This window comes from Seriola dumerili, unplaced genomic scaffold (assembly GCF_002260705.1).
Source record: "Seriola dumerili isolate Sdu_G_001 unplaced genomic scaffold, Sdu_1.0 BDQW01000290.1, whole genome shotgun sequence".
Taxonomy (NCBI): domain Eukaryota; kingdom Metazoa; phylum Chordata; class Actinopteri; order Carangiformes; family Carangidae; genus Seriola; species Seriola dumerili.
Genome location: NW_019174545.1, coordinates 581,768 through 595,497, shown reverse-complemented (window position 1 = coordinate 595,497; position 13,730 = coordinate 581,768). Strand labels below are relative to the sequence as shown.

At 41.1% G+C, this 13,730-nt stretch overlaps 1 protein-coding gene across 2 annotated transcripts in view; it reads right to left on the bottom strand.

The window, feature by feature from the left end:
• pcsk5 (proprotein convertase subtilisin/kexin type 5) overlaps window positions 1-13,730 on the bottom strand; it is a 55,440-nt gene that overhangs the window by 31,743 nt on the left and 9,967 nt on the right. For both annotated transcript variants that reach the window (XM_022757769.1, XM_022757771.1), the window contains exons 3-7: window positions 8,851-9,003; window positions 6,921-7,064; window positions 5,640-5,716; window positions 2,450-2,538; window positions 1,529-1,701 (exon numbers count right to left, since the gene is read on the bottom strand). In XM_022757769.1, coding sequence (XP_022613490.1) covers window positions 1,529-1,701; window positions 2,450-2,538; window positions 5,640-5,716; window positions 6,921-7,064; window positions 8,851-9,003 — 636 coding nt within the window. The remainder of the gene's footprint in view (window positions 1-1,528; window positions 1,702-2,449; window positions 2,539-5,639; window positions 5,717-6,920; window positions 7,065-8,850; window positions 9,004-13,730) is intronic.

Below are 13,730 nucleotides of genomic sequence, written 5' to 3'. Positions count from 1 at the left end.
TTCTTCAAAAGGGGGCTTCTGTCAGGCAGCGATAAGCAAGTGGAGCCCCTCTGAGTGAGAGGGGGATCAGAGAGGAGCAAACGCTGACAGATGAGAGCGATGGAGAGCGCTTTGAACAGCAGTTAGCAAAAGAAAGAACAGCACAAAGAAAGGAGGACACAGTGAGTAGAGAGCATAAAGGGGAGAGTGGGATTAATGAAATTATCAACTGTCAGAAAATGTATCTATATCAAAATGATTGATTAATTGTTGGTCATTTATCCAACAAAACGCCAAACATTTACTGATTGTTGTCTTCTCAGATGGCAACATTTGCTGCTTTTCTCTGTTATGATATTATATTAGTAACCTATCATCAGAGCAGAAAAAAGTAGAAAAAAACACCTAAAACAGAGAGAGAAAGAAACATTTTGATGGACATGACTATTACAGTTGAGAGCTATACATACACAGAGGTTTAACCTAACTGAAAAACGCTGTGTATAAGCAACAAACTCATCATATATAGCGAAATGTAGCCGGGAAACACACACAAAAAAACATGTCACGCATAAGAAAAATCTTGTTTGAGTATTTCACACGTACAGCAACAACAAGCCAGAGTGCAACCCTCTCCACAGCTGTCAGTGGTGTCTCTAACACCTCAGCGCTTTGTGATAAACTGTCTCTTCAGAGTGTCACATAGGTACATGTTACACTCACAAGCATGCCATCTCCACTCAGCTTCACACACACACACACACACACACACACACACACACACACACACACACACACACACACAAAATAGCGTTGAGGGCATGCAAGCACATACACATGCCTAACTCGTACCAGTTGGACAGATATCTCCCTCACCTCTGTCATCTTAAAAGGCCAGCCTGTCAGGAGCGACGGGGACTCTCTTCTACTCACGCTACCAACCTGTTCGTTTTTCTCTCTCTCTCTTTTCCTCTTTTTTGTAACATGCCACAGGCTCGCAGCCTCACAGTCAAAGTGTTCAGTCTGAAAACTCTGAGATCCACATGTCCCCCACCGCTGACTCCCCTCCCTGTCTGGATTTCACTCTCACCTCATTCAAGGTCTACATCTGCTTAACCAAATGGCAGAAGGCCAGTTGTAGCAAACTTTGTGAATAACTTTGTGATTGTGTAGATGTATGCGTGTGAGTTGCGACCAGTAAATGACTTCACCCCTGTTAACCTCTGTTATAGCTTTTCCATTCCACCAACAATACAGCGCCAGCTTGTCGTTATGCAAAATAAGCTATGAATATGTAAATAAATATATGCTAATAGCCAGGGGGTGGTGGGGGGTTGCTCTAATGTCTGGAGGACATCTCACAGGTAGAGATAGCCAGAGAAGGGTTTAGGATATGAGTATATGAGCATGAAACACACACATCTGCTTAGCGTGTGTGTTTATATCTTGTCCAACCATATGAATACCAATGTCAAAGTCCTGGCTGAACAGTAAAGCACTTGTTTATTTGTACATGTTTCTGTATGTAAATATGTGTGCATGTGCCCACCATGCGAATGCCATTCTCGAAAGCCTGCCTGGCCAGAGACGCCGGTCCATCCACAGTCTTTCCGTCATCATCAGGTCCCCAGCTGGCACTGTATATGTCGATGTGCTGCGGCTGCAGGCTCAGAGACTTGGCCTCCACCATGTCTGTTACATCTCCATCCAGCATTCGCACACCTGGTACACAAACACAGAGATAATACATGCATAACTAACCAAAGGTGAATCTATCTCCCATGCATTTCTACAGAACTTGCTGAAAAAGTTTAATGACTAACATTTCCTGTCATAATTACCATGATAAATTAAAAACAGACTAACAGGCTAATCAAGTCATTAATTAGGCGAATCAGGCAATTAATTAGCACGTGTTTCAGAGTTATACCGCAATAAAAATGTGTTACTCCTCTTTAAGGTGTACATTTTTGCAACAAGGTCCTTCAAAGGCTGATCAGATCATCTACTCTAAAGTAAGTATGAGGTCTCTATCATTAAAGCTTCTATCACACATTTTAGTCGTCGGATTTGTAAAAATGCGAGCGCATGGAAGCAGTCATACAACCATCAACATGATGACATGTTAATCACAACGCTGTATTCTGAGGGACATGATCAACCAATGAACACAGAGTTTGTTTTAGTTAAACTGAGCTGGTGGAGTGATTTTAATTGGTTTGGATAGCACTGCATTAACATAAGGAACTGACAAGTACATGTTCCGCCATGCTAGTTCTCAGCATCCTTTCAGACTGCATTGGTTTCCTTTCAAATGTCAGACATTAGCAGTTATGAGGCCTTAATTACACTGACATACACATACTTATAACACGAGCCATAACATAGCTCTGCTGAATAAACAGAAACATGTCAAGAACTGTTGATAAATACTGTTTCAGAAACCAGACAATTATAACCAATCACTCACCTCCTATTCTGGCATTGTAGGCAATTCCCACAATGCAATGGGAGTTGTTTGCGGCTGCAGCAACTTCGCCCGCACACCGTGTCCCGTGCCTGAGGAAAGAACGGGAATCAACAGCTTATTACACAGATCTAAACAAACGCACACATGCCCGGGTGAGAGGATGTCACGGACAAGGTTAACACAAGCAAATGTATACACAAGCAGTAGAGCACACAAACTACCAGATAGATATGCAGAATTAGAAATGGAAAGCAAGGACACGTAAACACACATCTTTACAGATAAATGTGTGCATTCCTGCTGAAATAATCCCACACAAAGTTGTCAGGACAGGTTCGTCAGTGCCAGTGGTCCCATAATGTACAAACACAAATCTGAGTGCAGCATGCAAGCACTGTGCTCCCCAAGTACACACAAACGTTAACACACAAAAACATTGATAGCTGAAACCATGTCCAACATCAGTGATAAGCTAGACTACTCGCACTACTCTAACATCTATTCACACACACACACACACACACACACACACACACACACACACACACACACACACACACAACAGGGTAACATTCCACCAGTAACTGCAGTGGTGACAATCGACCCGGGTCAGCGACCAGCGTAAACAAACATAAGTATGTTTGCGTCCTCCGCCTCCTCAAAAACACCACTTTCTGGATCGGCACAAACACACTCACACGCACACGCACCTCCTGCAGAGAACATCTGCATCACAACACCCCCCGGAAACAGCTCTGACCGCTGCCATGGAAACCCAGCATCTAGCTATCGAAACCCCCGGGGAAGACACGGGGAAGTTTTTAAGTCCAGGGAAGCACTCAGACAGTGGAAAATCCATTTCACAGTAACCTGATGATTTCTGGTCAACATTTATTTAACAGCATGATCAAAGGTTTAAAAAGATATGGAGGCATCACTTAGCTGAGGTGTGTACAGAAACATCTGTGCTTGGCAACTTCAATCAAAAAAATCCTCATCCTTCTCATCTCTTTCTACATAATTCACATCTAGTTTAGATATTAGACATATAGACACCATTTGTATAGATGTGGAAACCTTCCTTTTATCCTCTGTGGAGTTGGGATGACCTCACGAGTTTACAGAAAAGCTAACACAAATGAAACTGTGTATAACATGTTATGGCTGCAAATCCGTGATAGGCCCCTTTATCACAGTTAATGAGCCAAACTGCTGACTCCCTCCTTTAAAATGCTTCAACAGTCTTCGCTCAGTTCACTTCACTCCAATAATCCATAAAATTGTCTGTCCGGTCGTCTTTCCACTCTTTGTGTTTGCCTGTATTTTCCATTTTCTACACATCTGTGTCACAGTCACTCGGGGATGTCTCTGTGTTTCAGCCAGAGCCATATAACGTTTGTGCAATAGATGATAGCCAGTGGGAACAACATGCACTCACACATCATAATTGATCTAATGCAGACACAGATACTTTTTAACTTTCCGAAACTACCATCACTTAAACTCAACTCACTCAACTTTCTGTGGTATACATCTGATTTTTCTTATGGCCCTGCATATTTTCCCCCTGCTTCAACAAGCAGTTTTATATTTCTTGGTTCTTTGTGAATTGCGCTTACTATGATTTTAGATATTTCTAAATCCAATTTCAGTTTAGTTTATGTAGTTTTCAGTTTGTGTCTGGTGTTTTTTTGTTTTGTTTTTCAAAAAATCCGCATTTCCCCCACAGCTTTTAATATGACAGGCCACTGAGAAACATTTGTAGTTGCCAACATGTATCTGAAGATAGATATTAAAAATTACAGTTACGTTTTCTCAAGGTCACTTTGTGTTACACAGTGGTGACATTAACAATTAAAAGAAGGTTGTAGTGAATATCAATTTGCAAGAAGAGCGAGGAGTGTTTTTTTCCCTAATTTCATAGGACACAGAAACACACCATCCAGCAGGTAAAGAGACCAAAAAATCCCAAAACAAACCCTATATTACAAAACTGTCAGAGAATTCTATAACCACTTGTTTCATTTTTGTTTCTTTCTTTTAACAATTGCACATCTGACTCAGACATTACAGGAATTTTCACAATTTCTTTTGTCGTACTGTCCTTTTTAAATCTGAAGTGGGTTGGATGGATTATTAGCAGATACAAGGAACTGCACTGTTAAGCAATAGATGCTGATTCATCCAAATGTGTCATTTCAGAGAACTGTATGGGAGGTTGATGCAGTGATAACATAATTGCCTTTTTCCCTCCTGCTTAAATGCAGAGCACAGCTGTTAGAGCCGCTTGTACACACGGACAACACCAGATTAAAATCCACAAGCACTATGTTATTCTTGTTGCCATACAACACAAAGTTTGACAACAATCTGCAGTTTGCCAGATGTAGCTGTAGATGTTAAGTGTTATTCCACAGAAATCTAACAGACTGTGTGCATCTCACCTTTCAGGCATGATGACCAGTTTTAACTTGCCGGCCACCTCACGCAAACCTTTCACATTTATTCAGCTCTGATGAGACACATGACCGCCGTGTTTTGATTAAACTAATATGATCTCCAGTTTGTAAATCCCATGGGAGAATTTGTTGTTAAACGTATAGTAATATGAAAAGTCAAAGAAGGCAAACCAGATTTCTGTCCACACACATAACATAATAGTCAACTATGAGTTCAGCCTTAAAAGGCATCCAGCTCATTAAGCTGCATCTGTAAGCCTCATGTCTCTTTAAGACAATGCATTACCAGCAGGGACCGAGCCACTGCCAAGGCACTCAGGCTGCTGCAGCCAAACACACACCAAAAATCACTCACTAAGCCAAACTGGCACAAGACAAGTGCTTGGACAAGCGAGTCTCTTTTTTCCTCTTACACACACGCAGACACACATATACACACCAATTCCTCCAAACAGAAAAACCACAACCCACCCACAAATGTCACAATCAAATGCACTAATGTAACTCATTGCACCCACAACAAGGTCAGAAATCAGCAAATACAAACATATTGAGGCCCATTGCTTCTGGTAAAAATCAATCAGAAAAACACTGACACACAGAAAAGCATTTGGCTGAGTCTTACACCTAAACATTTAATCCTTGTGCTTATTTTTACCTGAACCCCTACGTAACCCATTAAAATTAAATTTCTCTCTCTCACTAGTTCTGGAATAGATTTTTTCTCTTACTTGTTCTCGTTGGTTGCGTCATATCGAGGCATGGGATCCATGTCGTTGCCGTTGACATCAAAGCTTGCTTGAGGGTCCTGGAAGAGACACGGAGGTCAAAACAAGTACATCAAACACCAAAATGATCAGGGGAGGGAAAACATCAGGTAAACAAGAAAATTCATTATAAAAGTAGGTCTAACACTACCCGTGTTTGTGTGTGTGTGTAATAGACTTGGAGAACGCCAAGAAGCTTCTCTAACCCAATCAAACAGTTCACATTAGCATCCCTCACAACAGTTTTGTAAATCGAATGCAATCAGAGCTAACTCAATCTGCCACACTGCTCACCCTTCGGCATAAACAAATCCAGGCATTAAGAGTAGCTAATAACAGCAGCGCAGGCACTGCCAAACAGGGTGTGAATCATTTTATCTGCACAGTTGATTGATGGCCTTACCTGCTGCCTGAGGCCAAGAAGTTACTCTATCTGGCCTTGGTCTGAGGTAGACATAGCTCAGCATGCACATAAAAGTATGTAGCCACAGAAAAATAAACATGTACACACAACATACCTGCACACCCACAGGTTTAAGGAAGCTTCCCTTCAAAATGTAATCAGTGACGCAGGATTAGGTGATCCAAATACAACCGCTATCGCAGTGTACTTGATCATCTGACTTCTGTGGCATGAATTTCTTGCATTCTGTGACATGACTTAGTTATGGCCTAAAATGGACAATAAACTCCTATGTACAAAATATAATTTCTATTTAATCTTTGATTTAAATTTGTTTTACAATCTAAGTACCTTTTCACACAAAAAGATCATCACTGTTGTTATATTTGTAATCAGACTCCAGTGATCCTGTCGCGCATGTGACTTGTTAATCCTGAATCAGAAACACTCATAGCCACACACACAAATGCACAGACACTCACTTACAGCAGCTTACATACAAATTCGTAAACCTCCCCACGCCTCTCACACAGATGCTGACATATAGAGCTGCAACAATTAGTCGATTAATCAGTCACAATCACAGAAAATTTATCAGAAGATATTTTAGTAATCAGTTAATCAAAGTTTTATGGTTCCAAGTTCTCAAATGTTAGAATTTATTGCTAATCAAATTAATCGAATATTCAGTAGATTAATCAATAATGAAAATGAATGTTAGCTGCAGCATATACAAAGATTTACTCTTTCATTTTGCTGACAATTGAATAACACCGAACATGCACGCACACACACACACAGCCACTTATAGCCGCCCTACACGTGCATACATACACACTCACGTAGTTCTGAAAGAGGTCTGGGTGGTTTCTCTCGATGCCATCATCTAGTATAGTCACCACAACGTCTTTTCCCGTGTAGCCTCTCTTCCAAGCCCCCATGATGTTCATGTCCGACTGGCAGTTATGGACGTCATCATTACAGTGCTGGGGAGATGGAGGCAGGAGGTGAAGGGGGAGATGGTGATAAAGGAGCAGAGGAGAAGGAAACACATGGAGGGGGCTGAATCCATCAGGGTCTTATAATGTATTTAAAAGTTTATGAGTGTACCCACATGATGACATTTTTCCATTTAACTTTAGCATTACCATTTCTCACACAGAGGCACAATCTCCCTTAAACAAGTCCAAACAAGTTAAAGTCAGGACTGTTTGAAAAATGTAATGTAAATTTCAGATAGCCTGGTCCACCAAAACATTGTTATCACTGAAAAAAATTACTTTGACCTGAAGGCATTATGTCTTATTTCACTATTCAAACAAAGAGCCCATGGGCATGCAAAATTATTTTTGAATGCATAGAAATATGCAAAGGCAAAAATGAGATCAGATCAGAGAGAGCAAAGGTTTAACACCCTTTCCTTTCTACCCACCTAGCTTCCCTTCTCCAGTCCAAAAGCACTTCATTAGAAACTCAGCTAGTTATCAACCTGTCACAAAACATGTCAACATTTCTAAACAATAATGGAGTTATTGTCCTGTAGCTGATTTATATGGTTGTGTTATCAGATGTCTGATTAGGTTTAAATTTGGCAAGCCAACATAATTTACTGTGGTGTTCAAGGACAGTGCATGTGCCATAACCTGCTATTTGTTTGAATGTCAACGTGACATTTTGATACATAATTGTCAATTCAAAATAAATCACTTCACTCACTGTATTTCTTATCAAAGCTATTTTACTAGGGACGCTGACTTCTCACAGGTCACTAAAATCTGAGCCAAGTGAAAATCAAACTCAATCTGAATCACTGATACTAGTGAATGTCACTTTTCTTTCAAATGAGGGTAAATCTGTGTAAACTGACAAAAATGTTCAATGTGTCACCCACAGGCTATGTCAGGTAACTTAGTTAGAAATGACCGATGGAAGCATTTTTTTTTCTATTTAAACCTGAAAACACACAAACACCAAGTTCAAAGAGTTCTGTCCTTAAGCTAGAAACATATGTTAAAAACCTCTGGTCAAAGTATAAGGATTTATCTGCACTAAGTTAACAATTGACAGAGCTGAGGACTCTCAACCACACACACAAACACACACACACACACACACACACACACACACACACACACACACACACACACACACACACACACACACACACACAAAATACATAACTGAAAGAGCAATGATCTGAGGGTGTTTGCAAACACTTGATGATAAGCCCACAAATCTCTGCAGTGTGAATGTGTGTGAGTGTGTGTGCGTGCGTGTGTGTGTGCGTGTGTGCGTGTGCGTGTGCGTGTGTGTGTGTGTGTGTGTGTGTACGCAAACAAGCGCATGCACAACACTGCTGATCTCTGAGAAATGATTTTGAAATGCTGGAACACAGAGACAAATATTTCTACGTGTGTGGACAGTACAAATACAATGAGTAAACACAGAATATCTCACCGTGACCCTAAATTGCCTCTTGTCAAAAGGAGGAATGGCAAAAAATTTCATCGCTACAGCTTTTAGACTCTTTCATTCACTAAAAACGCACACAAATCCCTCAGTTGCACTGAACCTGCAGCAATCAGGACCATGGCATGACCTCTGCTGACCTTTGACCCACAAAATGGATAAATGTAGGTAAATAACAGCACGCAGTCCTCTGAGAGGAACAGACAAGCACAGCACAGACTTGACTAAATTGTATTGGGTTCTATTTGTATTGGAAGTTTTGGTGCTGTAAACACACAAAGAGAAAGGGATTTGTGTACTCACAATGTACCACATACTGCTCCACTTGGCGTCGTTATAGAATATGTTGTTCTGGGCCAGGCTGCTGTGGGCGGGGCTTGACAAAGAAAGGGGTGGGGATGGTTTGTAATCCCTCTTGATCCTCCTCTTCACCACCTGCTGCTGTATCCACTCCACCTGAAACACACAAACACAGACAGGATATAACAGAATCGGAGGAGGTATCAAATAAGTAGTAGAATTAAATCACAGAGAGCCCCATCAGTCAACAGAGGGAATTTCATTCCCATGAAATGATGTGTTCAAAGTAACACAATATTTTAGGAAATGATAAGGTGCTGGAAAACCTTGAATAGTGGATCCTGCATCTTCAATAAAAAAGTGGAAATATAGAGGCTATATTTCCTCTTCTTTGCCTTATGTGATGAGTTCACCCACACACAAAGATACAGATCATCTCCAGAGAATAGATATGGCTAGTATACAGTCATGCTCGATCAACCAAGACACATAGAATATTAGAAAGCAGCAGAAGAGAGTCACATTTTTGTTGTGGGTGAGCCATGAGTCTAGATTAAATTTATTTTACTGCAGGAGAAGACACTATTCTTATTATATTTTATTTTATTTATTATATTATATATTATTTTAGCTATCTAAACATTTCATTTTTAGTGTTAGCCTACAAGATTTTTCCTATGGACAAATTTTTTTTCTCTCCATCAGTTTGTTTTTTCCCTCTCAAAATGGACATTATTTTACACACACACACACACGCATGCACTCACGCACTCACGCACACACGCACTCACGCACCAAAGACATAAATGTCTCTCAGGTAACATCAATCTCTCAAATGTTATGGGCTTGCTTCAAGGCACAAGGCATTCCTTGGCAGGAATCTCGCTCCACTTTCAGTCGGAATTTTCCGATTTCAAAATCAGCATTGTTGGATCTGAACAAGATGGCTGGACCCACGTGCTTGGCCCTGGTCAACTCTTTTTAAAACCCTGAAATCTTGTGTTTAGTCTAGCTGAAGTCCTCCAGACTTCATTCGTCTAAAAAGACTCCATGAGAGGTTACATGTTCCAGCAATGACGACAACACAAAAACTAAAATATTAGCAGGCATAAGACTGGCACAACACAGTAAAGTTTGCAAACAGTTGTGTGACACTTTACACAGAGTACATGAGGATTTCATCTATTTACTTTAGGTACAGCGAATGTTCAGATGAAATGTTGTGGAGCTTCTGCTTATTTATGCAAGATGTTCAAAGTGTGCACTGATGGCTGCACCATCTACTGTGAACATAAAATGCCTAGCTGTATGCATAATGTACAGACAAAGAAACTCCACTCATAAAAGATAATCAATAGAAAAAGTGTTTTTGTTTTGTTGTTTTGTTTTGCTCAGTTTGTCAGAAATCTGAGGCGTTAGTGAACAATGTCCGACTGCAAAGACCATGCATTTTTTCACATCAATACAGCTCCAGCAGACAGAGGAAAGGAGAAGAGAAGAAAAAGAATAGAATAGAATAGCTGACATAATGACTGCAGAGTGATTATCTGGTCTCATGCACTGAAACAATCTGCCAGGCTCTCCAGAGAGTTGGAGAGCGAGGCAACGAGACAAGATAAGACGAGAGAAGGAGAGGCGATAAAGAGCTGAAGAGAACGAGTCCCAGGAGAGTCAATAAAAAAAGACTGAGCTGGAAGGGGAGGGAAGTGAAAACAAATAGCAAGAGAGACTGAAGACAGCAAGTGAAGGGAGGATAATTGATTTTATAAATAACATTGATTTAATAACTCAAGTATGTAGCTCATTATAGATCATGAAGGAGGGAGAGAAAAAATTCTGTAGCTGACGTAATTTAATAACCCAAGTGTGTAGACCTCTTTAAATAGAGCAAGATATGGGAGCAAAGAATTGGTAAATGGCAAACCAGGGCAGAGAGAAAGAGATAAAGAGTTAAAAAAAAAAAATTCTGTTTTAGCCTGATGCTCCTCCGTCTGCCGAGGTCTCAGCTCATTTCACTCCAAGTTTTGTCAGGACCATCAGCTTCAAAGCAACCCTTTACACACACCATTAGCCTCAAAACACCACTGTCATCAGGAATTGTGCGTGAAAGTGTCTGCGCAAAACCACTGGTGTATCATTGCAATTTGCATACATTAGCAGAGCATCAACCACAATCTTTGATCAGCAGTGTAACTCTTAACTGCTCTGGTCCGTAACTTGGTAATTCCAGAGAGGTCTGACAATAAATGTATCAGTGCCTCTCATGTCGCCACCGATCCTCTACGACTGCCATGAACTCTTCTGCGGACTGACGAGATAGGGCAAAGACTTTACAGATGAAGTTGGGTCCCAATTAGTGTGTACGACACATCAGATGTCTCTTGCAAGACTCAAGAATGTAAGGCATCTCGGAACATTTTGCCAAAGTGGCCAAATGAACGAGGACTTCGACCAAAGAACCTGAAGTCTCATGCGTGCTCCACCTTCTGAAGTGTCTTTGAGCAACACACTGAATCCCTACCACCTCAACGTGGTGGTGGTGCTGCTCTGTAGCCTCTACCTCTAACCTTCCTGAGGAGGTTGCAAGTGAGGAGATTTGGGATGGTTGAAGTATCAGGTATCATATCTTCATATCCTGTTAATTGACTTGATGTAAAGAATATTTTAAAAGAAAAGCAGTGAAACATTCAAGTCTTCATCAGCAGACTACACCGTAGCTTGAAACAGATGCAGTGGCTGTGCAGCAGTAGATGCTGTACACATGATCATCAATGTCCTCATTTTCACACTACTACTCATTCTGACAATTACACAATTTATTTTTAGTACTTCTAAAGCTAAAAGAAAATGATTCCAGTGAACTGTGACTGATAATATCAACGTAAGCACGAAGGCAGAGAAAAAGTAAATAAGTCCAGAGGTTTCAGTGGGAATTGTTGACATTAATATCATGATAATTAAACAGTTTTGCTGGTGTTTATATACATAAACAACTCTTCAATCTCAGGAGGGCTAATAATTTACTTATATGGATTTTTCTAGCAACATAGAGCATTTCCACCTTAGTCAATGATTATGCAGGAAACACTGCATTGTTACAATGTACAAATACATACTTTAAGTATCTGCTTACTGAAGAACAGTGTACCCACTAGAATAATGCAGTGGATACAGTGTGTGGTATTGTTCATTGTCCTACGTAATGTTAAGTGTTTTGTCTCCATTTCTTTTTGCCTGTAAAGTTGTCCCCTATGTTTTATCTTCATACTGCTACTACTTACACAGGTGGCTTTGCATTTCTTTACTTGGTTTTACATTTAAGAATACACTTTTGTCCTCTATTTGCAGGATGACCAGAGGCAGATAAATGGTAACCAATTGTTTTTCTAAAGCTATCAAGAGCAATGGCATCCTTTGTTGTCCCTGCTAAAAATCACTCACTGATAAAGGCCTGCAGTTATCTGCATTCATTGTGACACGTTTGCCAATCCCTATGCAAACAAAGACAATATTGCCCTCTAATATTGCCCCTAAAACTTGCCCATGCATCACTGCCGTTGTTTCAGTGCCAATACGCTGGCAGGCTGTGAGGCATGACGATTGGATCTGCTCTATTCTCTTAACTCCAGCTTGGTGGAGCAGAGGAATGATCTGCTAGCACCTGTACTTCTGTCACCCTCCTTTTCTCTCCTCTCATACCCCAACTCCCTCCCCTGTCCCCCTCTTTTACTTTTCCTGTCTCGCTCCCTCATCTGCCTCTTTCTCGCTGCATTTCAGGTCTTCTTCGCAGATGCCCATTTCTCTCTGAGATTGCCTGTCTTTCTCTCATTCCCACTCCAACCCTCTCTCTCTCCCTCTCTCTCTCCCTCTCTCTCTCATTTGCTCTCTGTGTAAGGGTTTGCAGGTGGCTCTTGCTGGCTGGGTCAGTAACCAGGGAAAACTGGGGAAGAGTTCACTTCAATAGGACAAATGGGAACAAATTGATCCACTTTCACTGCTGTTTTTGAGACGCTGTTTGAGTTGCAGGCAAAAGAACTGAGAGTTTTAAAAAAAGGTCAAAGGCTAGTGTAGCAGAACACCCATAACGACCTTTGGACTGACACAAGAAGCCAGTTCTTCTGCTCTCTTAAGTGCAATCCAGAGCCTCAGTCCAAACACAGCACACAGTCGTGCATCTTTTCACAGACGGTTTGAGCCCCGGGGTGCTGTGCTGGCCAGCTGTAGGTGCTCGTCTCAGGGCGTCAACTCTTAATGGTTCATCTGTTTAACAAATTTAAGGCAAAACCAGATTCAAGAGTCTATGGCGAAATATCACGCAAGCATCCTGGGTTTATGGAAATTTGTACCTTAGACTATGTGGAGTCTCATTATACCTGTGCGTATGCATATTAGCCCTAAGGTCCTGACAGGTGCACAAGCTCCATCTGTGTTCTCTCCTTGATGCTTTGAGTGTCCTTGTTTTCCACATATGCTCATGGATACAGTGAGCTCTAAATGCAGTTGGGTGATGAAAAAATTCTATGAGCTATAGTGGACAAATACTGAGCTGACTTTGAGTGTTTTAAATGCTTAATAATTGGATTCGAGCTCATTCAAGTAGTTTTACTATGTGGTAAAATATTTTCCTTATGTGGCAAGCCTGCAACTCATAAATATCACAACACTGAAATTTCATTTTGTCATCACAGCCATTTTGCATTTCAGAGTACCCCGGCGAGGATTCGGCTGCGGACCACACCTGGCTCTCAGTTTTCCTGCACATGTGTGGATAAATGACTTCAAGTAAACAAGAGTCTCGCTAAGTGAAACCGACTGGAAACACCATGCTCCTGGAACAGAACGCCGTGGAGAGACAGCCGCCGAGGAGTTCTGCAGTTGTTTCT